Source organism: Anthonomus grandis, chromosome 5, assembly GCF_022605725.1.
Source record: "Anthonomus grandis grandis chromosome 5, icAntGran1.3, whole genome shotgun sequence".
NCBI lineage: Eukaryota > Metazoa > Arthropoda > Insecta > Coleoptera > Curculionidae > Anthonomus > Anthonomus grandis.
This window is the reverse complement of record NC_065550.1, coordinates 19,572,044-19,587,453: the sequence shown is the minus strand read 5'-3', so window position 1 is coordinate 19,587,453 and position 15,410 is coordinate 19,572,044. Positions and strand designations below refer to the sequence as shown.

Here is a 15,410-nt window from a genome sequence, read left to right as displayed (position 1 = left end):
TATGAATCTAAATAAAAATCTAAGCATTTCTTTATCACGCCTCTGAAATAACATAAATAGCGTATACGCTTTAGATGGAGATGACAGTAACAGGATTAATTTTTTCCATTTGAATATTCAATTAGGGAGAAATTATATCATGCATATTTATCTAGAATACACAACTGCAAAAATGTATTATGTTTAAATGAACAGTTTCAGTCTCAAACAGAAATTAGTGCATTGCTAACATACCCAATTATTAAATAGTTTCTCATATCTGTAGAACGCAAATTACATATGGGGTGCATCAATAATATGTAAGAACACGTTTAAAATTTACTGTCCGTCAAATGGGGACTTGATGTTGTTTTTGGAAATTTTTGAGAACTTATTTATGTTGTTCATTAATTTCTCGTGGGCATCTAAATGCCCTGGTGGATAGTGAAACTACAGCATATATTTTTCAAATCTTAGGTTTTTAAACCTAAGTATTGAAAAATCATTAAATTTAACGGAATAATCAAACAAGATACAGGGTGATTGATGGTTGATGGTACCTTAGACGTTTACGGAGCACGGAAAATATTTTTTTTTTGAAAATTTGGCAACATGGGTTTTAGCTGATGATCTAACGATTAAAAATATTTTTAGCGATGCAGCGTTGCCGCTTATACCAAAAAGTAGTAGCAACTTTGTTATTTTAAATGGAATACCCTGTATATTTTTTTATTTTCCGATCCGCTATCACTTTATGATTGGTTTTGTATAAGGTATTAATTATAAATTTTCAAAATGATTGCCATTGACTTCTAAGCAATTCAAAATCCTGCGTTGTACAGCATGTGTTGTCGCTGCTTGTATTTCAGAAGGATCTAGTTGACCAATGCAATTGATAACTCGTTGACGTAGTTCCTGTTTACTGTTTACCGGTGTCTTGTATACTATTTGCTTCAAATTACCCCAAAAGTAAAAATCAAGTGGTGTAAGATCAGGTGATCTCGCAGGCCAGTCCCATGGTCCCAAACGCCTAAACCAGCGGTCATGGAATTTCTCAAATAACTCACGTGTCACCTCCTCAGTGCAATGAGCAGGTGCCACATCCAATTGGAATCAGCAAGTGCGATAATCTTCAAGCGTTAAATTTTCCAGAAAATCTTCTACTACTGAGCGCAAAATCTGAATGTATTTATGGGAGTTTAATGACCCGTCGTAAATAAAAAAAAGCTATTTGATTGTCTTTTAGTAAACAAAAAACATTAAAACTTAAGGTTGATTTCTTCTATTAAAAATACCTTCTCTAGAAAACTTTGCTTCGTCTGTCCATATTATTTTTTTTAGAAAGTTTGGATCCTCTTGAGTGCGTGTCAGAAGTATCTCACAATATTGAATGCGCGTTTCAGCTGATGAACTTTTGAATATTTAAAGGGATGCATATTATTGTCGTTCAGAATTCTTTGCACAGAATAATAAGTTAGGCTAAAACATTCACGATGTTGTCCTCATCAGACGTTACAGGCTTGGGCAAACTTGTATCATTTTTAAGTTGTGAACCAAATTGTATAAAGTTATTTTATATTCGCACAAATTTTCTTTTATCCATTTTTTGTAAATTCGGGTACATTTCTTTGAACTTTCTGTATGTTCTTGCTACAATTTTGTCACATTGTCCATGAATAATAAATAGATTCATCAAAACTTCATTTGAATAACTATTTCTTTCCATTTTAATGAATTTTTAGGTCACTATTTTAAAAAAACACCCAAGCGTATTTACTATTAATCAACTGAATGTCACTGTCAAACATCAATAGCATAGCATTGTTTCATCATGACCTTTCATGGCCAACTAAAGCAAATATGTCAAAATATTCCGATTTTTACAGAAAATTGCTTTTATTTCCGAAACCGAACGACTTCGATATAGGAACATAATACCTCTTTAGACAGGGATTTTAATTTCCTTTTAGAATATGTTATAATATACAGGGTGTTCCATTTAAAAAAATGCACTTTTTACCATTTTTGTATCTAGCGGTAAAATCACTAATTTTGAGCAACCCTGTATAACGTAGAACAAATTTTCATAGTGAAAAATAATATACAATACTTCCATAAATTACGTTTATAATTTCAAGGTTCTGCGCGTTCCAGTGCCGTAGTAATACAAATTTATTTGGATTTATGTTTTCGTCAAAAAATAAAGAAAATAATTAATTTCTCGAAAACCACTAAAGATAGGTATAGGAACACCTTATACAGAAACAAACATAAAGTGATAGCGGATCGAAAAATAAAAAAATATACAGGGTATTCCATTTAAAATAACAAAGTTGCTACTACTTTTTGGTATAAGCGACAACGCTGCATCGCTAAAAATATTTTTAATCGTTAGATCATCAGCTAAAACCCATGTTGCCAAATTTTCAAAAAAAAAATATTTTCCGTTCTCCGTAAACGTCTAAGGTACCATCAACCATTAATCACCCCGTATATTGATAGTTTATTATTTGTTTAGCAGAACGCTTTCAGAGTTTGAGCCATCATCAGTCTTAATTGTCAGTTACGCACAGGAAGGAGTTCCATATAGTGGAAAAAGCATTGTCACAAATTAAAATAATTTTAAAAACATTTAAGATTCCATTTAACACACACTAAATGCAGGAGGATGTACAATATTTAAAAAAGGAAGGACGTTATTACCCTTCTATATTTATGGTTGAATGGTATTTGACAATCAGCACTGATAATGGCTCATACGCCGAAAGCGATCTGCTAAGGTAATAATAAGCAATTTCTTCTGAATATATCTTGTTTAATTATCCCCTACTATTCTGCGACTAACAGAGCCCTCTTTTTAATTAAATTTAAGACTACTCAATAACGCACATAGGTGTATGCCTTATACCTAGTCTTTAATAAAAACTCTTTATTTGTTACCATTAAAATATTTATTTGGAAATATGTTATTTTGTATTTTAAACGCTCAAAAAAAAGTCTGACATAATAACGGGAGACTTTAAAGTTTAATACGGCAGACTAACTAAATAAGTTTCTTCATTAAAATCTTTTAGCGCCATTACAGAGGCTACTAGATAGAACAACTGCATACGTAATATTCTGATCATTTTCAATAAAGCCAGAGATGACCACAGCTCTTTCACAGATCCAGAAATGTCTAATCATCAAGTTGTAGTGATTGATGCTTAGTTTAGAGGACAAAAAAAATGTGTAAATAAAAAAAACATATAGACACAGAAACATCTCTGGCACGGGTAAGTTGCAATTTTATACCTATTTAAAAATATATTCTTAATTCGATTAAATAAAATCAAATAGGTACAAGTGAGTTTTTACAATTAAATAAAAAATATCCTAAAAAGTCTTGCAAGATCATCAACAATATGTTGAAATAAATGGCCTCAAATCAAACATAGCTACTGTTGTTACAGGGTGGCCAATACTCTTCCTTATCTTTATTAAGCCCTTATTGAGCCCTGCCTTCTATTCGCAGATGATGCGACCGCTGTGAACTGGAATAAGGATATAATTAAGGACACAGTGTGATGGCAGATTTGGGGATGACGTCGAGACCTCAAGAATAGTTTAAGATAAATGGGCTTATTTGAAACGTACAAAAAAACGAAAATAATGGCGTTTAGTCTGAGCGAAATAAAATCAAATCATAACGATAAAAGCATAAAGTTTCTTGGTGTTGTATTTAAACGATTGTCATCCTGGGCTTTTCATAATATGGATTATGTGATAAATAAGTGGTTTTCTTTCCAGTCGTAGTTATGGCACTTGTAAAGAAAGAAAACCGTCACTGAAGCAAAATCTTAATTACATCTAATAAATAACCTCTAATAATGTAATTTTATAACAGTTTCTATTCTTTATTTTTATTATAATATAATTATTTTATCAAGTGTTTGTAAATTATCAAGTAATTGGATCTGTATATACTGCGTAATTAAACTAATAACTAATTAGTGTACTATATTTATTCATTATATGTAGTAGATATAGTTGATTGAACAATAGTTGGTGTCTCAAAAGAAATATTATATTTCAAAAATCGATAAAAAATAAAATAAGGCGTTTATCGAAAAAAGAAATTCATAATTATTAAAACACACTTTGGGAATTGATTTCTTAAAAATAATATCGCCCAAATGTTTTTCCTCGCGTTCGTGACACTCATTCAATATCAAATTAACATTTCTGATGACGGCTTGGCAAATAGGCTCCATGATGGCTCACATTTATGGCCCACGAATATTTGGTTTTAACTGCGCCAGGGAAGTTGGTTTATTAATGAAGACTTTAGATTTGATGAAGCCTCAGAGGAAAAAGTCCATAGGACTCAAATCTGCAGGACTGCGAGGGAGCCAATTCATGCCAAGCATAAATTGGCATCTTTCTGCAACCATCTTCTTTCATTATAATGGCAGAAAAATTCCGCAGTTCAGGCAACAAAACCTCATCTTACATCCTCACATAACCCTCTGAATTGACTGTAAAAGGACGCTCCCATACTATAACTTTTAGCGAATGAAAGGGTTTCTGATGCTTACATTTGGGATTGGTTGCACTCCAATAGCTACAGTTCTGCTGGTTTATGTGCGCATTAAGGTGAAGATGAGCTTCATCCGAGAATAAGAAGATCTTGGTAAACCTTTGTAATTCTAGCCTCTGAATGGCATGGTGGATCTTTAACTCTTGCACCATTGAATTTTATAAGAGTGCAGCCTTAGAGCAAAATGCGGTGTAGCGATGATCGATGCACGTTCAGAGCACGCACACAGACTGATTAATCCGTTGTTCCAGGTTCTCTTCTATTCTCAATAACTCTCTCCTCAAACTTGTTCACTTAATTCTGAATGAGTGGAATGTTTGGTGCATCATTTATTTAAGGGACGTAAACATCGAACATTGCAGAAATTTCTTCGTGCAATAGTGGCAGAATTACCATTTTTATAAAATTCGGCGCAGACACATCGCGCATTCCGCTTCCGCGAACTAAAATTCCAAGAGCTAATCTATTTGACTAGATTGACGTATCCGCCGCAGCTCTGGGATGCGTTGCGTTCATACAGTATAAACAAATATAACATTTCTTTTAAGTATTTTTTATTTTTAATTATCACGATGATAAAATAAAATGGTCGGATGTCGACGTATTAATCTCAAAAAAAAAATCACGTTGTTTTTGTAGGCTTAATTAGAGGGCATTTTACAGATTATATAATTATTATAAATTATTCCATAGAATACCATTTTGGCTTGTTTATTTTGCTATACTATGCTGACAGTAACCCAATTTTTTTTGTGCAGCCACTTTATAGCCTTGGTACACTTTTTAATTTGGGTACATTTTCCCAAAAACAATCCAAAATTGTTTCCAAATAATAAATGTTAAAATCCTGAACGTCAATATTAAAATAAATTAATTAATGAATTTCCAATCAAATTCTATGAACTCAAAATTTTCTATCAATGTAATAACCAACTGCTAAAATACAATATGTGTTTGGAAAATCAAAAACATTAAAAATCAGTGACGTGAAATTCGGACAAATAGACGATTATTTGAAAAGAGGCTAATTATTAGATTTTTAGAATTATAGATTTGTTTCTGCATTATTTTCCTTCATAACGAAAACATGTGTTATTTGAACTTATAGCTTTAAGCACGTTTATATAATGTTAGAAAGTCAAATTGTCATAGAAAATTGAGTCGTTATCGATGTTTTGAAACAGTAAAAAAGCCTAAAAATGCTTTACTTTCAGCTTTTTTAAACAGTCGTTAAATTTATATTTTTTATTGAAATATTATAACTTATTTGTTATGACGTAAAAGGATTGCTATCATATTCTTTTGTTAGTCTATCAAGAAACTACTCTTGTATATTAACTTGTGTTCAGCTGTACCTAACCTACTCAAACAAAAGCACACCTCTTTCTTTAAAACTAACAATATGTTTCCGGCTATTGAATTGGATAAATCTTTTCATTAGATATTAGCTAGTCTATGAGTATAGCGTAAAAACGTCTATTAAAAAAGATAAAAAATTTCAACTGTTGACTGGAAAATTAATTTAAATAAAAAAATATGAAACAATAATAAAAATGTATTATAACATTTAAATGTTTTCTTATTTCCTGCTATATTTTTGGGCAGTTCAATGGGATATTTAGGTTTAAAATTAATATAAATAAAAAAATACTATAAATAAAATTAAAACACAATTCACTGAATGCAGGGCTCAGAAGCCCACCAGTGTCAGTTTCAAAGGTTCAACTTTTTTGTTAAAAACATAATTTTAACAGAAAAGATTTATGCGAAATGTCCACTGGAACTAACCAAAAAGAATTGACATTTTTTAACAGTTACTGAAATTATATTAATCGTCACTTGCTGAAACAATTTAAGCAACCTTTGAAGTTTAATTTAGAAAAGGCAACATTGCACAAATTAGGTCGTCTTCCCTTTTACCAAGTTTTTGCAATATAAATCATATTAAAAGGAAAATTATCTCGTAGTTTCTTTATAGAAATAGATTCGGGTTTATTATTGGAATACCTAACCCATTTTATGTGTAGCCATTCTATTTTGATGGTGTGTTCATATCACAATTTATCGAGATAAATTCTTCCTGCTTCATGTGTTTTACTTTCAATAGATTAGTTGAGCATTGCCAACTAAGTTAATCCAATCTTTACGGCCATAATTAAACTTAATGACATAATTTAACGACTCCGAAATCATTTATCATTCGGAAAATAGCTTTGACCTGACTCGAGAAATTTATGGCTAATCGAAAAAGCAGCCATTTCGAGATTTTACAGTTACTGGATAATTATAGAAAAAAACTCCCAATTATTAGGGATAGGTTAAGAGATAAAGAGTAGCTTTGAGCTAATCTTCGCATGTTTAGGCAAATACGGTAATTTGCAGGGTTGGTTAAATAAAGACGATTTATTATTATTATTATTATTATTATTATTTTAACCTTATTAATAAAACCTTAAACGCGTTTTGATATTTATTTTTCACTTTTTAGAATATTTTCAATTATATTCATAAGTCAAATCGAGTGCTACCATTTATTTCCTGTGAAACAACGACTTCAAATACAAATCTGCATTTTTAAATAGCAGGACCAACATTGTTTAGAGTATTGTCCGTCTAAAATACGTATCAATTAAAATCTTATTTATAAATTCTGTTAATCAAAGCAGTTTTTGAGGAGTAGAAACTATAAAATACTGCATAAATATGTGGCAAACAACAAATAAAAGTATAATAAAACCTTTAATCGTTAGTGAAAAGTATACATAATATTACATATTATATTATAATACATCTGTATTAACAATTATTTTGAGAAAACGTAAATTATGCTCAGACACTCTTTCTCTGAAACTAGTGTCTTTTGTATTGAAATTATGATTAGGTATCTAGGGACTACAAGCGCAGTGGAGAGATTGTTTTTTAAATCAAGTCCATACATGCTCATGCAAGAAATAATGAGAAAAAGTTAATATCAATTTAAATAAATAAAGATAAATGATTGATTGGATCGGATTCAGATAAGTATTTCTGACGAGAGTGTCAAACTACAGAAATACGCAAATATTTAAAACCACTTAAAACTGAAGGAGCGATTAAACTTTTAGCTCAAATGGATTGCACTGTTAACTAAATGAGGTTCATATACAAATTTCTTTAAATATTTCTTTTTCTACTTACCAGATCTCATAATCTCCACCAAATCGATGATCATCCCCTGATGCTTCCTGGCCGCGATAAGACCCTGAAGAATCAGGATTTTAAAGTATTCAAACATGTCCGAATGTTCACCTCCCATAACCTCCACAAACTCAGGAGTCAGTTTAAACGGCGACTTTTCAAAACCCAAATTTTTAGGCGAAGTTGATAAAATAAACCCGAAATCGATATGGATCAAATGACCGTCACTTTTGAGCAAGATATTGCCATTATGCCTACAAAAAAAACTTATTAATAAATTAAACAATAACTAAAAATGTATACAACCTACCGATCTTTAACTTGTATCAAATAACAAATCAAACAATATGCGGCACAGCTCTGCACGAAGTTCTTTTGAGCAGTTAAAAACGCTTCCGAAGTTTCAGGTCCGTACTCATTCTTAAAATACTGAAGTAACGAAAGTTGGCAATGTTTCTTGATTTGATGAAGCGAAACGGTATTTAAAATTGGCTCAATTAAGCCGCTATCATCGGACAAAACCAATATCCTAAAATTAATTTTAAATTAAGAATAAATACAATGTTCGAAATGAATGGCTGATTTTCGTATTGCGAGCAATTATTTCAGTTTCAACAACTTCTCGGTCCAAAGACCATCTTCAGTGTCAACAAAAAATGAGATGAAAGCAGTTGTAATATTATTTGAAGATTAAAAAAGATTATTTTATTTAAACAAGTCCTTTGAATGTTTAAATTAAAGAATTGCATGAAATAGAATAATCAGCCTTTCATTTTCAGACATTTTCTATGATAACACGCAGCTCAGCTATCCCATTATAAATACAGTAATTGAAGTTTTACAACAATGAAAAGAAATAAGAGTCTAAATTGCATTAGCCACAACATTTTGTTTGAATAATTTAAATGGAAACTTTACGGATTTATAGAACAACCTTGTTAATGTCTGTTTTTTTTTCATTCTTACAACCCACATCTGTAGATTGTTTTAACGCTTAAAAAGAACCCTTAGTGAGGAAAACTCCCAAAAAAATAGTGATTTTTGAAACTAATCCTATCTGAAAGTAAAATAAATATGATATTACATTTTAGATTAAAATTGTCACTCATTTCGTAAACATTTTAACCCTTGAATGTTTCCTTAGTGGAGAAATTTACAAAAACATTTTTTTTCCATATAAAATGTTGCCATATCAAATATTTTTTCAGATAACGAGATAAAGGTAAAGGGTTTTAGAGGTAAATTCGAATTGAAAATGTTCTCTTTTAATTTTATAGTGTTTACTGGCCTCGCCACTTGTACGCTGGATTTAAATCCTTTATCCTTTAGACTAATATCTGTGGAGACAGATAAAAAATTTAGTCTGTGCACAGCAAGCGGATAAACTATATACGAGGGCTGAACCGCTCCATAAAATTAATAATATTTCTAACCATCTAAGTAATAATTACCGTCTAACTAGGAAAGACATCAGTCACATTATTAAATGGGCTTGATTATGCTTACGTATATTTTTAAATCATCTCATATTAAATGCTATACATTTGAAAAAAGGTTATGTCACAAAATATTCTAACCCAGATGCGACAATCCGGCAAAAACGCGAATCGATTTCGGTGACCTCAAGAGAGTCGTATCAGATAACCACATGGATGACGAAAATTCTGGACGAGTTTCCAGATAAATGGATAGAGCGAAGGGGGCCTATAGAATGGCCTGCTAGATCTCCTGATATAACGCCGACTTTTTTCTATGGGGTCATTTGGAATCTATTGTGTTTACTCCCCAACCTGAAAGTTTGGATGAACTTCGTCAACGCATCATCGACAGCTGCCATGATACCCCACAACATGTTTTTGAAAATGTCCGGCAGGAATTTGAACATCGCCTATATCATTGTTTGGCCAAAAACGGGCAACATTTTGAGCACCTATTGAAATAAAAACCTATATTTTCATGTTTTTGTTTTCTATCTGAACAAATTAAGATAAACAAAGATTTTTCTAATTTTCTCGAAAACGAATCGACCGATTTAAAAAAATCAAACGTCAAAATAAAAGACTTCGAAAGACCTTTTAAACAAACTATTACTCGATACCCCTTGCCATTTCAAATTTTCAAGGGGATGATCCTGGGGGGCAGAGAGTGAAAGGGGGTGAAGTAATTTTAGGTTAGAAAGTTGTCCCCCTTGACAAACCTTTTGACGTATTTCGGCGTTTTTTTTTTAACAGTGGTTTTCGATAAATCCGTGGTGAAAAGTTTTCAAATGAACACCCTGTATGTATGTTATAAGGAGCTACTTTGTTTATAATCTATTCATGTGTCGATTTCTGTTATTTTTATATAGTTTTATATTTTTAATCCCCTAGAAGAGGTGGCTGCCACCCCCTGAGCCTAAGCACACCTCCGCCCTATACATGCTGTGCCAGGACCAAATGTACATACATACTTAACATGGTGATAGGGGACATCTAGCTATTCAAGAATTGAGCGCTTAAACTGGTCAATACGACTTTATTGCGAATATACAGGTGGTTTTGTTATTTTTGCATAAACAAAAAACCTCTGCAGCTTTGTCAATAGCTAATATTTTTTTAAATGAAATGAAATTTTGCTGGCATAATAGAATAGTACAACTTTAGCTAGAAGTGTACCTACAAAAATTCAATTCCAGGGTCGGACTGGAGATTTGATTTTGGTTTTTGTTAATGAATGATGTTGTTATATTCTTTATTATTGCTTTACCTATTTTGGACCCTTTTCAAACTAACAACTCGTCAAAAATAAGTAAAGTCTTAACCAACGTCTTATTGTGAATTAAAAAATGGTACTATTTTAAGTGCTGATTATGCAGATATTCTTTTTGGCTACGGATATTGTGACAATAATGGAAGAGGTCAAGTAATATGAAGGGCGTTTTCCAAGACGAAGAATACCAAATCACCAAACTTTTTCAATCAAAAGTTTTTAATTATTCAAGAGAAAACGGTCGGTTTTCCTCTACTGATCTTCACGTGGAGGGAGCTTCAAATGAAGATCTTAGAAAAAAAACCTTTTGGAAACTGTGCGTGAAAATCTTAAGACAATAATTGTTAGAGAAGAATAGGTGCTCAATTAATATCACCACCAACACGTGTATGGCGTGTGCTTCACAAAGCAAATTAATACTCGTATCATATCTAACATGTATAAAGATTACAAGAGGGAGACCTATCTAGATTTACTTTTTCGCAATGGCATAAGCGCATAGAGGACGCTTTCTTGAATTTTGTTCTTGAATGTTTTTGGGTTTTTAATACACGAAATTCCCATGTCTGGGTCAAGGAATTTTAAAATCATCAAATTTTGAGATCGTTAAATTGGGCAGGGTGGGTCGGTTTTTTAGCCTCCAAAATCCCCTGACTTAAACCTAGTAGACAATTTTTTGTGGGGTTATTTAAAAGAAAAGGTTTATTGTGTTTCAAAAGAAAACAGGCAGCAATTAATAGACTGCCATAATACCTATTGCACTGAAGTTAGCCTTAACACATTAAGGCTAACCGTAAGAAGTTCCATTTTAAATTTGCATAAACGTGCTGAAAAGTGTATAAATGCTGATGGTATGAATATTAAAAATTCCCCATAATAAAGTATTGATATTTTTTTACTTACATTGCGTCGGTATAGTTTTTATTTGTAAGATTTTAATAATATTTATTTATTTGAATTTACTGGATACTTTAGTGTTTGTCGTTGTAAAAATTTGAAATGTGTTAAAAGAAAATTTAAATAATAGAAACCTGATAGTTACTTAATGTGAATTATATAAGAATTAATTAAATATTGTCTAAAAAGGTACTATGGTAAAAAATGTCCAAGCGCCAGAGCCAAAGCCCAAGCCTGATAAAAATTAAGCCACTTTTTTATATTTTCATGATTTAAGTTATTGAAAACATCACTTCTATCCATGTAAAACATATGTTTACATAAAAAGTATATACAATATGAATTAAATTTAAAAAAATGTATGGAAAAGTTTTTTCCAAAAATTTTGTTCCTAATTTATTGTAGTGTTATAAACAGTTCAAAGAAATACCAACATCAAATCTACAGGATGTATATTTACAAAGGAAACAAATATTTAAATATTTTAGTCTAGTCCTGGAATTAAATGTACATACTTAAGGTGGTGTAAGTATGTACACTTGGTCCTGGAACACCTTGTATAACCTTTGTTTCTTAACCTATTTTCTACCTCTAGTCCAATTTACATATTTACGGGATCAGTTTCAAGAAATTTGAACCTGAAATCTGTAACCCATTAATAAATATTTATTATATTATAAATCAAAACATAATAACTACTAAAACCAAGTAACTATTTAGCAGTTACATGGTTTTGATATAGGTTTTATTAGTTACTTTTATTAGCAAGGCGACAGAAATTAATAACCTTTACTTATTATATATGGACTGCTTTGTATTTAAAATAACAAAACCGAGCAACAATAAAATCAGTAGAACTCGATTTTGGCAAAAATGTCAGTTACTGAGTTTTAGAATCGGACAACCGAGCTATTCTTCCATTCTTATAATATTCTGTACAAGTGAGCTACCTTTTTCCGTTACTTAACGCGGGAACAACCCCATGCCAATCTGAATTAATGACAATGTGACGATATACACGTTGGTTTAGTTTTGTAGAGTCAGCAAATATTTTGGTAGTATGTTTAGCGATTTAGTATAGTTATGTTAAAGTGAAATATATTTTTATTAAAAGCAGGTAAAATCCCTAAGCAGTAAGCTTTCAGCAAGTTTTTTTTAAGAATGCATAAGCCTTTAAATTGCTATCTCTCATACCTCTCACAGCTGTCTCAAACAAGTCAAATTTTACTTGTTGAAGAAATAATTTAGGATTATTTTTTAAAAAAATTTAATTAAGTTTGTATAATAATAAAATTATAAATAATAAATGTATTATTATAAAAATTACAATTTTTTAGCATGCAGGTATAAAATTAAATGTTTCCACGGTCAGCAAAACTTCCCAGAAAATAAATAACAATGTATCTATAAGTTCACCTAGAAAATAAAAAATAATTAAAATAATTAGCAAATTAATAATCTTAGATCATACAAATGCTATTCATAATTATATTTATTTCATGTATGAACAAAGTAAGTACTATTTACGGAACTTTGAAGTAAGATATATTATTGCTTTTACTAATTATTTTTACTATTTATGCATTTTTTATCTTAACAAAAAACTAAAAAAATCTATTATGGCAACAAATTATAAAGAGACAATGAGAAGAGTTAATGGTTGTCCTGTTATTGTCATAATGGCCAAAAAATTGAACCGTATAATCAAGAAAGAAGCATATTTCATTCCATTGCAACAAAACGAAAAACTGTAAAGCCGACGTTATTAATATAAAACTTATTACATCACTATAGAGTTTTTTTTTTGTAAGTAGACGTACAATCTCACTAGAATTTTAATCACTAATTGATAACTAAAAATCTCTAGAAGATTAGTTAAGTTACTTTCTCTCCAATCGAATGCAAAACCTCCAGTATAATTATAGTCATCCTCTAAAACTGTTTAATTCCTTTCTGACAGCAGTGCTTCCAGCTGCATCCGTGACGTAAGATGCTTGCTCATTTGTACAGAGTATAAAACATTAGTTAAGTGATAAATGCTTACCTGTATGGATGGACCCACAGTGGCACATGCTCCATTTCCCATATTTTCTGAAACACTGACAATAACTGGAAAGCCATAAGTTCTTGCCTCAAATCGTCGCCACATTTAACAATACAAGACAAAAGTTTCCAATTTGCGAGATGTCCATAAGGCGAAGTTTCTCGTATCCGGGTCTCCTTATCTTGCCAAGGCTCTTTTAAAACAGCAGCAGAAGGATCCTCGGGATCATGCGTAAACTGCTTATTCTTTTCTTCATGGAAGAAATCAGATAACCTTCTGCGGATCTCACTGGCAGGTATAGACATAGGAGGTAATCCAGAATCGCTAGAATCTTGACTCATCTGCGATATCGTGTCTCTGTCAACTGTTTTCTTCAATTGCGTATACTGTTCGGATATTTCATCATCCTCCTGGCTCCATTCTGGATCGTTATCATCGTAACAACTGCCGCACACGCTGATCGCAGATAAAGATAGCGTGTCATGTTTTAAATTTTCCTCAGATTTAGTATGCCTTAGGGAACTCATTATTTTACTAGGAACCGGGGAACTGTAGATATCGTCAACCTCAACCACCTCCAGATAAATAATATAAGGTGCTTTATCTTTTGAGTTTAAAACGGCGGCCACTTGGGGCGGTATCCTGACAACGAAGTGATGAGACACCGAATTGAGTGGAAGCCATACTCTGGCGGGAAGATTGAGATTTAATGTGGTCAGTTCCGCTACCAGCCTTGTAGTTTTCGCTTCTTTTGTAGGTATGGAACTTAACAGTTTACCAATTAGGATTAGCGCCTGCGTGAATTCCAGTTCTGGTTTCAGCCTCGGCGCCTAAATAAATTAATAGAGTTAAAATACAATATTACAAAGTTTGATGTAATTGCGAAGTTACTACATTAATTATTTATCTATTATTGTATTTACTCAATTCCTTTATATAAATCAAAAATTAACAAGAACGAATAATTATTATTATATTTGAGAGTATTATTAATCAGTTTAATTTTCTTTGTAAAGGAATATAGGATCCTGTGGGAGGATCTGATATGTTTACCAAAAGCAGAAGTAGTTTTGGCAAGATGTTCTGATACTCTTTCTTCCAATGGTCTACAAGTACGACTTATGTAAAAACCACTGAATGTATTACAATTTAAGTTATAGATACCTGGACAGTTGGATGCTACAGTATCTGATGCATGAGCTGCTTTTATTGGTAAGTAAACGACAGTTAGGGATTTTACCACCTTACAAAAGCTCTGCTTCATCATCTTGTCAGTTACTTCTATAGTTGAGTGTTAAGTAAATTCAACTGGGCTGGTTGAGATATGAGGTGCTTCACCATAAAAGTCAAGAATTGAGTAAAAAAGTTGATGGTAAAATGTAGGGGTAGAAAAATGTACCGAAATGCAGTCTTGACAGAAAAATACATTTTCAGAGCATCAAGGTGGAGAAAAAAAGGCAACCAGAATCAAGAGCCTTGACAAAATGAAAAATAAAAAAAAGGAGTAAGAGAGAAAAATTAAGTAAAAAATACAGAACTGTAGCTATTTAGGCTTCAAAATAACCTCAGAAGAATTTAAAGCAAAGAATCTATCAGAATTAAAAAGCATTAACGAAAGAGAAGACAGTAAATAAGTATTTATTACAACCCACTAGTAACTTTTTTACAAGCCCGTAGTTTCTTTATTCCAAAAAGTTTTTTAATGAATATAAATTTGCATTGGACAGTGTATCAATTTTGTGTTTACTATTAATAAGATGTAATCCCAAATTAAACTTAATCTTTACCCTTAAAGTAAAATTGGTAAGTATCATGTCCATTTAAGTTATGCCTATTTTTATAATATGATACTTTTTCCAAAGTCCTAAAGGGTTAAAACAGGTTAAGTTAGGTTGGCTTCCCAAGAAAATACTGGTTGGTGTCTTAAGAAAGTAATTTTTTTTTTAATGACGAATGGATTTATAAAAAGGATGGAGGTATACTATT

At 31.6% G+C, this 15,410-nt stretch overlaps 1 protein-coding gene across 1 annotated transcript in view; it reads right to left on the bottom strand.

The window, feature by feature from the left end:
• LOC126736840 (phosphatidylinositol 4-kinase beta) overlaps positions 1-15,410 on the bottom strand; it is a 109,805-nt gene that overhangs the window by 6,577 nt on the left and 87,818 nt on the right. Inside the window, exons 7-9 of the mRNA XM_050441392.1 lie at positions 13,425-14,254; positions 8,046-8,264; positions 7,736-7,989 (exon numbers count right to left, since the gene is read on the bottom strand). Of these exons, the coding sequence (XP_050297349.1) occupies positions 7,736-7,989; positions 8,046-8,264; positions 13,425-14,254 (1,303 nt within the window). The remainder of the gene's footprint in view (positions 1-7,735; positions 7,990-8,045; positions 8,265-13,424; positions 14,255-15,410) is intronic.